Source organism: Xiphophorus maculatus, chromosome 23 (assembly GCF_002775205.1).
Source record: "Xiphophorus maculatus strain JP 163 A chromosome 23, X_maculatus-5.0-male, whole genome shotgun sequence".
NCBI classification, from domain to species: Eukaryota; Metazoa; Chordata; class Actinopteri; order Cyprinodontiformes; family Poeciliidae; genus Xiphophorus; species Xiphophorus maculatus.
In genome coordinates, this window is record NC_036465.1 from 11,292,323 (window position 1) to 11,304,776 (window position 12,454).

Here is a 12,454-nt window from a genome sequence, read left to right on the forward strand (position 1 = left end):
TTCCTATCAGCAAACTCAGTCGTACAAAATCTTTATAGATATAAATAGTAATTTGCCCTGTCATTCCGGTCACATATATCTCATTGTATTCCCTTAGATTTCTTGAATCAAGTTAGCAGTTTACATAAGGGAAATATGCTATCCTGTGGACAGTCAATGCACAAATGGGTCCCCTATGTAAGTGCTGATTAATCACACAACTTGCATGAGAAATGTTACCAATAGTAACAGAATAAAACACCATGATTCAATAAATTATTTCAAATTTATTCTAAGTCCTTCAGCAGTGGCAATATCAGTAAAATATCTAACTATTGACACCTTCAAAAAATATATATATAAACCCATCGTCCATGAACAGAGCCATACGACCACATCTACATGAACGGCCCACCTCCTGAAGCAGAGAAGAAGCTCGTGGCAGGTGTTTCTGAGCTGCAGGTGCAACTGTGTGCTGACAAAGAATTTAAAAAAGAAAAACAAAATGCGCATTTATGCTGAATTGTTTTCTTTTTTAAGAATAATCAGCAGAAATACTAAAATGGGGATTGATTTTTCGATAATTCACTGTAGAAACAGAAATGAACTGTTGTCAGGAAACCTGTTGGGAGGTTTGCTTTTGATGAAATCTGGAAAAGATGAAGCGTTTTTGTGCTTTTTGTTGAAAAAGACAAGAAAGGGACAAAATAATTCCACCCCCTCTTAGGGTTTCATCTTTGAAGCAATACATTCACCTGCTGATCAGTTTAAAACAAAAAGGAAACCTATGTAATAATTTCTGGGGATCAAACTGCAATCTTTACATTTTCATCTCTACCCGTCTTCTTTTTTTCAATAAAATATCACAAAGACATGATAAATTACTGCAAATTGTTTTGGTCTTTCTGGTTCATTTTTCACTCCCACTAGAAATCAAATGAGAAACTTTACGCCCATTTAATCAGATTTTTTTTTTCTTCAAGCATTAAAATTTTTTTGTCATTCTCATTAACCAGCAACACTGAGCCATTTTCAAAAAGGCTTCAAATTAAAAGAAAAAAAACATTGACTAGCCTTTAAATATTTTCTGTTTAAATACGTAGAGCTCGAGTTTCCTTTGCGCTTGTGAAGGAAACACTATCACTGTGGTTCACACGTAAGATTAACGCACAAGAGTAGTAATTGACACTGGTCCTGTTTCGAGTTTTGACCTTGTTAAAATCCAGACACAAACACAGAGGAATGTAAGCCGAAGCAAACAGTGGCTGGTTGGAAGGACTTCTGTTTAGATTCAATAAGATGTTTGACAGTCTTGCTCTCTGCTGACGAACTGAGCATCTCCAGCAGTTACTGTTCAAACATGCTGTGTTTATGCCCTGGGGAGTGAACAGGTGTAAGACTTCAGGTTTATCTGTGGTGGAGATGGTCAGAGTGGGAGGTGGGCTTGGCTTTCTCTATTCCTTCTGCTAAAGTTCTTTGTGCAGCGGGACGTTTCTCCAGCAGTCACTATAGTATCTCCAAGTCTACGTGGCGAACCTCTGGGTTACGTTGCTGCAAAAGACAATAAAGACAGTGACAAATCTACCCGTGATATATTTTCTAATGCACACATCAACAAAAAACAACTTCAATAACTTCCTCCCTCACTACCTTCAGCTCCTTCTCCAGGCGATCCACCTCAGCCCCTAAAGTGTCAATGATGTTCTCGCCATGTTTCAGCATGAAGTTCTCCAACTCTTCAGGTGTTTTCACCTGCTGAATGTCCTGGAGAGACAGAATAAAAAAATGCCACGGTTGAGCAATCCATTTCACACCCTGATGTCTGCAGTAAACAATGCAAACATTGTGGCATCAGGCAGTCTTGAGGTAGATTGAAGATTTCCAGATCTTTGCAGAGACTTCTGTCTAGTTAGGACAGATGAAGGATGATGGTAGACAAGTGGTGGTTGAGTGAAAATCACAGATCTTTGCTTGGTAACGAAGATTGACAGTTAACTAAGGTTTTTTCCCCTATTTTCAAGAGTAATGGCCACCTAAAATGTGAGCCTCCCTTAAAACTGGTCACTGGCAGCAGGGCTGCCAGGACCTAATTGATTATATTGCCAATAACATATCTCCTCCTCAATGTTTTTTAAAATCAATAAAGTTGTTGAATTTTTGTTGTTTTTATTTCACAAAAGTGTTAAAAGCTTTCCTCCAAACTAATTTTATTTCATTTCATTTTAAATTGCATTAAGGTTTGTACATGAGCATAATGTCTAAACAAATCAGATTTAAAAACTGAAAAATTCAAATAAAAGTTGCAGTTAAATACAAGCCGTTCTAAAGTCATTGTTAGTTTTTATGTTGAGTCTTATAGGAACATATTCTTCTTTCAAACTCATGACTGAACTGAAGTCTATTTTTGTTTTGTTTACTTTCCCCCTCAGTCTCATCTGACATTCTGATTACCGTACTCAGACTTTTTTGTTTGAAAATTTATAAGAGCTTCCCTCTAATTTTTCTTACGATAAATTCAGATATTGTCATCTGAATACAAACACTTCTAACTTGACTTATTAAAATGGACATCTCAGTTATTCTGGCAAGTTAAGCCAATTGGTCAACCACTGGCCGGAGACAAAAATCACCATAAATGTTTACCAAACATGTTTAGCTATCTACTGAGAGAAAAAAGGACCATCAAAAGCTGTATATGAAAAAGCATGATTTTTTTAATAACAACAAAGTTATCCACTGAAAATAGAAAGAGCAACCTTACGTTAAGGATTTGGTCAATGTCTTGTTTCTCCAGATAAGACCGTGTCACCACTCGGCCATCGAAGTCAACTTCAGCCTTGAAGCGCACTTTACTCAGTCCCATATCTGTGGCCTTCACATCATGGATGGCTCTGTGTGCAAAAAAAATACGGCTGTAAAACTTCAGTACATGCAGGATTTCTGCCACGCAAATCACAATTACATGCAGAAAAATATCTGATAACTTTTACTTCCTAAAGCAAAGGGCTACAAGGGTTGAATCATATAGCAAAGACAAGCAACAAACAAACTGAGGCGCAGGCGTTGTACAGAAGCCTCCCAATAAGTCTGGCAATGCTGCACATATTCAGCTAATGTGATGAAGCGTAAGTGCAAAAGACTTCTTTGAGTTCAGTTCACTGAACCATCACCATACAGCGAATACCTGGCTAGAAATATCTGAGGTTATTTCTTATTACTTTTTAGGCCAAAAAGATTTGCCTTTGGTGATTTTTATTAAGTAATATAATAATCAAACTGAAAGAAAGTTTTGCAAATTTCATACATAAATATAAAACTCTAGTTGGTAGCAGGTTTAAGGTTCGTGTGAGAAAAGTAATAAACTGTGTGACTGAGATTCTATAAAGTTGAGCAGAAGGTGCATTTTATGTCCACTCCTCTAAACAGAGTGGTTTATTTGAAGCCTCATTAAACACCACAGTTTGATGTCTTTGACCAGAGGTGGGTAGTAGCTAGTTACATTTGCTTTGTTGATGTCATTATAAAATTTAAATCAAATCAGATGTTATGATTAGTTTTTCCAACACTTGAGAAACCTTTTTATAGAATACCGTTCTACTTGACTAACTTCTTGGATGACTGCTTTTTACTTCTACTTGAGTAAAAATATGTTGAAGTCGTGTGACTCTTACTTCAGAATGACTTTTTGGGTACTCTACCCACCTCTGCTCTTACCTCACAGCCGGGTCGTTCTCCAGGAACTCTGTGAGCTTCTGGACTTGCTCCGGCTGTATGGAGCGGCCCAGTAGGGCCTCGGTGTTGGTGTAGATCAGGAACGCCGAGACGGTGCCCAGCAATGTTCCCACGCCGAGAGAGCCCAGACTGTCATAGTACGGGTTACCTGGGACAGGGACAGTTCCATACTGAAGTTTTTTGAACAACAGGAATTCAAACAATGACCAATTGGCTGGGGATGTTTTATATCCAATATGAAAATCGCAGTTTGGGAGATAGTGTATATGTGTTCACCTGTGAGTGAGGTAAGTCCCATACAGCCAGAAGCGATGATGACCCCCAACACGGCAGCAGCATCTTCCAACAGCACCACATTGGTGCTGGGGTCTCGACTCTGCATGACTTTACACAGGACACATAAGGATCTTTATAAAACATGGTTTTACACAGCAGCTCATAATTAACATCATGTTTTTACCAATGAAAGTTTTTGGTAACACAGAGATTTAGAAAATTGTGGGAATCTGACAGAAACTCGCTTTTTTTCCACAAAGATAGTTGGCTGTATTTTCTGTGTGTACTGACCAGAAATCACAACAACAAACTCTTAGTCACATGATTAAATGCAAAATGTGCATACCATATTCATAAAAAGACACCCCATGCTTGTGGGCACTCTTCTTTATCTCATTAATTGCAACTAATAAGGTGGCTGAAAAAGAAAAACAAACACGTTTCAATTCAAACTGCAAAACTTCAGCTAAAAATAATAAAATCTTATATTTTATCAAAACAACCAACCTCCTTCAGACACCAGAGAGCCCGCTAAAATACAGTAAGCCTGTAAAATTAATATGTGAAACGCTTTCTTTAGTCTATAAATTCTGACTTTACAGAGTTAAGTTAATATTAGATATTAATATTCAGAGCAGACACTCACCCAGAGCAAAGACTCAATTGGTTCTGGGTGTAGTAATCCCATAATGCCATGGTACCAAGAGAGACCTGCTCCCATCATAAAAATACCCACGCCACTGATCAGGGAGGCGATGTAGCGCATGTTTGAAAAGCCGTACCTGAAACATGGAATCGAGACTTAGACTAGCAATATCTACTCAGTTACAAACACCAGGTCTGTCTGTACATACAGACCGTAAAGCAAAGTTCATACAGATCACTCATTTCAAAATTCAACACATTTCCAGACCCAATAAATTTTGAAGATTAATGATCTGCAATAAGTACTGAAACACCGAGCAGCTGGACAGTTGCACTCAGAAGTTGAGGGAAGGTCTAATAAAACTCATCCGTAATGTTTATAATTCATTTTAGGTACATGCTCAAATTTTCATCAGAAAGTCCAATATCCCTAACTCCTTGTGAAAGTTTTTTTTTCACTGTCACTCATTCAGAAAATATTCAAATAGCATATTTTTTCTAGGGTGCAGACAGAGCATGCTTAGTGTTTCAAGGAATAAAACTCCTACAAAACATTTGTTCTTTACTAACATGGTAACTTAAAATTCTTTAATGGCAGATAAGGAACCACGTTTTTGAGTTTGTTTTCAGAGAGGTGTACTGCTTACGGGTGAATGGCGTCTGGGTTTCGGACAGACTGGCTGATTCCCAGGGCGAGCAGAGCCTGGTTGCAGGTGTCGGCCAGAGAGTGGATGGCCTCGGAGAACATACTGGCTGATCCGGTGTAGACCCAGGCCAGAAGCTTAAAGAAGAAGTTCAAGCCATTGCTGAGGACATAAAATAGAGACTCGTGAAGCCAAACACTCAAGTTCTACATATATTTTGCTAAATGACATATATGTACATGTTTTTTAGAAGAATGCTTTGGAAACCAATCTGACACATCACTGGACCTCTGATGAATTTACTGATTAAATCTTTAGGTCTCGTGCGTTGTCTGGCTTCATGTGACTCCACATGTCCTCTAACACAATCTCACTAATCTAATAGGCAGCAGAAGCTCATGTGACGGCAAGTTTCCAAGCTCCCGCACGTTTAAAAACAACCAGATGTATTGTTCTTATTAAACAGGAATATATACTGTACATTCCCTTCCACTTCACAAATATTAAATTCTATATACAAAGTTTTCAAAAAGTCTGGGCTCTAACATAAAAAATGTTTTCGAAGTCACAACAAAGGACTCATTATAATTTACATAATATATATGATTTGCATTAGTAAAACACTCAAAAAATGTGTCTGTGATTATGGAAGGAGAAAAAGAAAAGCTTAGCGCAACTTTACGATATAGATATTTTTAGGAATCCCCAATAATGTCCGGAGACTTTCAGCACAACAAGTAGGCTTTTTATGCATAATTTTAAAACATTTGTTTACATCAGACTTCTGCACCCATATTCTACCATAATGTTCTCTAAGGATTCTGAATGCAGATTGTAATTCGGCACCTGCCACTATGTGTGCTGCAGCTCAGACAATTCGGTAAATATGAGACAAATGTTCTATAAAAACCATACAAAATTCAGAAACAAGGCAATCTGGTAGGACAATAGAAATAAGACAAAACAACAAAAAGAAAAAACTTACATGCAGATGGCCACCATTACCACCTTCCCTGGACCTTGCAGAAATGTAGCCCTCTTGCCGGATCGGGGCTTAAGAAAGAGAAAAATAATAAAAATACAAATGGCTTTCAATGGATGATCTCGACATACCTGATAGTTATTTTTAGCAATCAGAATGCCTATTATAATAACAATAACATCAATAATAACAATATTACAAATTTTAAATAGTATTTTGTCATTTTGTCTCTATTGTTCTCTCAAAGGGCAGCAGGTTAGATGGCTCCTCTGGCCAAACAAACCAGCAGAGTGTAGAATATACCACCACATACCAGCCAGGTGCAGCTCAGTCACTGAAATAACATCAGCACCATACAGCAAAGACAGGGGTCAACATGAATGTCACTATGTGTAAAAGATGCAGTGACCTCAGTTATCGGGACAAAGGTCACTCAAACACAACTAGGAGTAATTAACTATGGTACAGTGGCACAAATGTTACTGAATGTTAATGCTATACATTACCATATCAATATTAATATAGCTACTAATAACAGTACAGTGTCACATTGCAACATTTCAAAGGTGTCAATCCATTGGTTCATTTTTAATGTAGAAACGCAACAGTTTAATGTGAATTTACACCAGGTGTTTCTACAGAAGCCAGGCTTTAAATACAAAATATAACACATGATGGAGAAACAAATGGATGGAAAAACAAAGGGAGAGATGAATGGATGAACATATGATGACAAATGAACAAAGTGATAAACAAATGACAGATAAACAACTGATAGATGGATTAAAAATAAACAAAAAAGGATTAAAGGATATAAAGAAAAACAAATTGACACATGGATAAATTAATAGTCGAGACAAACAAACAAAACAAATGGAAACACAGATGGATGGCTGGAGTATTTAGATGATGAGATAGGGAATGAAATCAGGAAATTCACAACAAAATACCCCCCAAAAAGTGGGACAAAAAAGCTCTTACCTTAGTGTTTCCCCAAAAGTCTTTGTATTCCTTTAACAGCTGCTGGTTACGAAAAATATCTGCAGATAAACAGACAACGGGTCAAACAAAAGCCAAAATTAAAATTATTTTACAACCCCACAGCAAAACAGGAAATAGATAACTATACCAGCCGAGAGATGATCTGGTCAGTAAAACTTATGATGTAATTGAAAAAAACAACATTTTTACCAATTTTTCAAACATGCAGCCTAATATGGGAACTTAAAAAATATATATAAAATAATTTGTGGCTTTTTCGACAATTTTGCTGCTGTAAATTGTGTGACTATTAGTGTGGCTATGACAGGTATGGCTCCGGCAGTTTACCTAAAGATTTAAGCACTATTCCAACAAATGCTTAAATCCTATCTGAAAAGTTATTGAAAACATTTCCAGTTGTGACTTCGAATTGTTTTTCTACCTACATTACAAACTAAACATATTTTGAGTATTTTTTATGCAGCCTCTATGAATAGAGAAAACTTTGTGCTTTTAATTTATTCACAAAGAAACAAATGTTAAACCTACTCTCTTGGTACTCTCTCTCCACTTCTTTCCTGAGATTCCTCTCTCGGTCTAGAGCTTCATTGCTTCCCCACACATCTAGTGCTCTGATAGCAAGAAAAAAAGAATATAATCATAAACCAACATAAGAGAAATATGCATGTAAATGCTGGTTTAATAAATGACTTGTTTGAAGAGATTTGGTATCATTCTCTGCGGATGTTTTGGAGGCGCAACAGAAGAATTTTGCACTAACTTGGCCTCCACGTCTGACCGCAAAAACACAGTGAAAGCCTCTGTGTCGTCATGGGGGCTGCGCCTTCTGATCTTCCGGAGCTGCTCCAGATCACTTCCAGTACAAAAAGAGTAGGGCAAGAAAATTTGAAACAGACTAACAGAAATCTGTTCAAGTGAACTGCAAAAGCATGCTCAATTATTAACACCAAAGAAATTTGTACAATTGTTATGGCACACAGAAATAGAACAGTTTCCCATTTTCCATAATATTTCTATAAATATACAAGACAAAGGAATCACCTTGGTTTGAGACAGAACTCATTCATCGCTCTGACAGCAGTGATAAAGTTGTTCTTAGTGTACTTGGCTCCATACTCCCTTTTTTTGAGGACAGCTCGAACTGTGCGCAAAGTTAAAGAGAAATGAAATGACAAAATGATTTCAATCTGAATCAGCTAATTCAAAATTTGACAGGAACACACAAATGTCACCTCTTACCTTTGACTTGAATTGCCTCAGCTTTCGTCAGTCCTTGAAGTGCTTTATCTGTGGAAGTAAAGATATTAATAGAAATAATAATTAAGCTTAAACTTCCATAATTCTTGAACAAGTAATCAGGCACATATAAAAAAATTAAACAGTTTGTATATGGAAAAGTTTACCTGATAAATTTGTGGGGACTTTTGCAGCACCAGTCGCCACTCTGTCTGCTGAAGGGGAAACAGTTGATTTTGATTTTGGAGGACCATCTTTACTATCACCAGAGGTAGAGTAGTACTGCACCGATGTAAGCCCCAAAGAGGCCACACGGGAGTCAGGAAGGCTGAGCCATAAGCTGTGTGTGCCTCCAATCTGCCAACCTGTGCAACACAGTGGCTCATTAAAGATAATATGCAATGATGTGTTTCCTTTTCATGAAAAAAATACAATGACAGTAAAAAACAACAACAGGCAAATAAGTATAGATATCCACAGCAGGCTTCCACAAAAGATGTAGTTTAAAAAGCCTACTTAGGTAAACACTCATTATGCTTTGTGTATATTTGTATCAATGACATCATAAGAAGTACAATAAGCTTTTGGTGAAGTTTCTGAAGGTTTTGGGTAAGAGGTTGAGCTGAGATAAAGTCTGGTCTGAACATGTAATATGGCTCAAACTACATCTATCATGAAGCTTTCAACATTGTGACATCTCTCTGTAAAAATATCAGGGTTTTATGTTAAAGAATTTACACAAAACTGTAAATAACACATTTAAATAGGAATCGAAGTGCTTTCACTGAAAAACAAAAAAATCACTTTTTATATTGCAGCAAAATTAATAATACAAATCTATAATAGTATAACTACAATTTTCGAAAACAATGCAGTTGTGATAATATCCATATTCTTGTCACTTCTCTCTTTGTTAACAATGCTCCCAACTGTCACTGGAAGTATTTTGGCCACAACAACATGCCAACATGAGAAGTGAGACTCCATGTATTATCAGCATGCAAAGTGTAAGTATGACTGCATAACTGTGATATATTACACTGCCCAAACATATGTACTACAGTTTGGATAATTTGACTATTGCTAAATCATTTAAATATACACCAATAGTCTTGGTGCTCATTTTGTCATTCTGCCCTTAATAGAGTACTACAACAAAAGCAAATGTCTAAAAATTATATTTTTTCTTTCCTGTAAGAAAGGAAAGTGAATTTTATTAAAAACACGCACAATGCGAATGGAAAAAAATCTGAAATAATAAAAAGGTTAACACAAAAGAACTGATTAGTTGCCTTGTTGGTTGCTAGGGAGGATAAATCTTGATTCAAGATCAACTGACAACAATAAAGCAAGTAGAAAGAGTGATCGTGAAGTCTCCTAGACGTGACATAAATGATCTGAAATTAGTTGGTTTACATAATAATAAAAAGTCTGGCTAGGCTTCAGTTGTTTTTTCCCGACGGTAAAAAACCGGATTTAAAGTAGATATAAGGGTAACAGGCAACCCATCCAGAAGCTCACCTCGGAGAAACCTATAAGACCACTGGGACAGCGAGGACCTGCGCTGCAGGGACACTCTGCAGAAGACATGCCATGGTCTGTGGGCCAGGCTGGGGAACATCCTCTCTGCAGGGGAGCTTGATGTTGAAGAGCAGGAATGTGCTTTGTAAATTCACAGATATCCGAGTCACAGTAGTGTTAGCATTACCAGCCTACCAACTTAACCCAACCACCTTTCAAACAGATTAACGTTGAGAAATATCCTCTCAGGTTCAGACAGTGTCATTAGTTAGCAACGTTAGCGTGGCTAAAAAGAAACTGACAGTTATGGTAAAACTGAATATTTTTCATTTAACAGAAAAGTACAGCTTCTGCTTGTTGGCTAGCTCTGTTCTGCTCCGTTAAGCAAACCCGGTGGAAAAAGAGCTACATAGCTAACTAGCATGATCAGCTAACGTCATTAGCCTTGGAAATAACAGGTGCTCTTTAAGATTTAAATTTCAGACTAAATTGAAGCAACTGAGCAGCGGGTGCGTTTATAAAATAATGTCTTGAAAAACAAATACCTTTTTACGTTGAAGTTTGCTCTGCATAGTATGAATCCATTTTACAAATTGATCGTAACGCCGCTTCAGACATACGATGGAAAAAAAACTACAAACATCGAATCACGTGACCCATGACATTTCAGTGAGGAGATCCCGCGCGAGTGACTGATGTCGCGATATTTTGCACTGCGCTGTGGAAGGTCAAGTTTCTTTTTTCTGTTTTTTGACATTAAATTTAAAGATAGGTTAACTTTACATATTGCGTATCACAAGAAAAGGAAAACGACTATCAGAAAAGAGGATGAGCTCCTTTTTCATTATCTAAAATAAGTAATTTTTTTATAAACTTACAGAACATAGAGATAGTTCCCTTAAAATGAAGCGGCTGTCAGAGTGGTGCAAAGTCAATAACGTGCTCCTCAACACCTCCAAAACAAAGGAGCTGGTGATCGACTTCAGGAAGAACAAAACCGACATCCAGCCTCTCACCATCAGTGGGACCTGTGTGGAGAGGGTCCCAGTGTTCAGGTTTCTGGGCATGGAGTTGGAGGACAAGTGAACCTGGAGCACTAACACCAAGGAGCTGTTGAAGAAGGCGCAGCAGAGACTGTACTTTCTGAGAATACTCAAGAAGAACCGTCTCCCCTCAGACCTGCTGCAGGCCTTCTATCACTGCTCCATAGAGAGTGTGCTCACCTATGGTCTGTGTGTCTGGTACGGCAGTAGCACATCTGCGGACAAGAAGGCGCTCCAGAGGGTTGTTAGGGCAGCAGAGAGAACCATAGGCTGCCCCCTCCCCACTATGGAACAGATTTACACTTCCAGGCTCCACAAGAAAGTTTTGGACATTTTAAATGACTCTTCACACCCTGGCCATGGTCTCTTCCAGCTGCTGCCATCAGGCAAGAGATACAGAGCAATAAAAACCAGGACAAATCGCCTAAAAAACAGTTTTTACCCGGTGGCAATCATGGCACTAAACTCAAAGGCATAAGAACTTCTGCTCTTGACAACACTTTGTTAAAAATGTAAATTCTGTTGCGACGCCTCCAGGCGCTGCAACCATCTTCTGATGTCTCTTTATTTCTCATTTTGTACAATTTATTTCTTTTTCTTTGTATATTATATATATACATAACCTGCATCTTAACTCGAGTCGAGCAAATCTCAATCTCGTTGTAATCTGTTGATGACAATGACAATAAATCTTATCTTATCTTAAAAGGTCACAATATCATACTTACCTAGTATAGAAAGTTTTAAAATGCAATGCAAAAAGCTTTTTTTAAAAAAAAAATCCACTCTCTTTGTAGTAGCATAATTTCACACTTAAAATTTGATTCTTTTTTACCCCACTGAATAAATGCACTGAAAATTACAGGTGTGAGATTATGTTGCTGCAATAAAGGGTTAATTTCTTTTAAGTCTTCCGACATTACATGTTTGTGAACATGCATGGTCATGTTTATTTTGCATGCAACTTAATATAAGATTCAGTTAAATGCAATCTGCTTTAATGAATAACTACAGCACATTTGCATGAGAAACTAAGTTTTTCCTCCTTCAGTGTAATTTGTAAAAAAATAAATAGAAATAAATATTGTAAATATGTTATGTAAATATTATGTAATTGTATATAATATTTAACTGAAACTGTCATACTTTTTTGACAGTCTTTCAGCAATATGCACACCACAAAAAAGAGGAAGTTTTTGCAGAAAGTCTGTTAACATATCTTCTAACAGAAGAAAAATAACGTGTTAAAGCACTAATACAGCTCATCGGTCAGCATGAAGGGAGTGCTTCCGCCATTACCCAACCCAAATTAGTTGTAAATACAAAAGGGAAGGGCTTCTTAACAGTGTAATAATAAAAAAGGGTGTTGTCACCAAGCGACAAGATAATCCCAA

General features: G+C 37.3%; 1 protein-coding gene across 2 annotated transcripts; it reads right to left on the reverse strand.

Moving 5' to 3' along the window:
• Positions 1-246: 246 nt before the first annotated feature.
• On the reverse strand, positions 247-10,663 carry slc30a9 (solute carrier family 30 member 9). Of its 2 annotated transcripts, none has more exons than XM_005802074.2 (18): positions 10,563-10,663; positions 10,018-10,133; positions 8,664-8,861; positions 8,500-8,547; positions 8,302-8,401; positions 8,021-8,113; positions 7,789-7,871; positions 7,240-7,298; positions 6,262-6,329; positions 5,280-5,438; positions 4,634-4,769; positions 4,495-4,534; positions 4,334-4,405; positions 3,988-4,095; positions 3,694-3,859; positions 2,741-2,870; positions 1,630-1,743; positions 247-1,530 (listed from the first exon to the last, which is right to left on the reverse strand). In XM_005802074.2, the coding sequence occupies exons 2-18, from the start codon at positions 10,115-10,117 to the stop codon at positions 1,486-1,488; spliced, it is 1,719 nt and encodes a 572-aa protein (XP_005802131.1). In that variant the 5' UTR covers positions 10,118-10,133; positions 10,563-10,663; the 3' UTR covers positions 247-1,485. The 2 variants fall into 2 exon arrangements, with proteins under 2 accessions (XP_005802131.1, XP_014325383.1); XM_014469897.2 differs by having other exon boundaries at positions 10,018-10,158.
• Between the last annotated feature and the right edge of the window lie 1,791 nt (positions 10,664-12,454).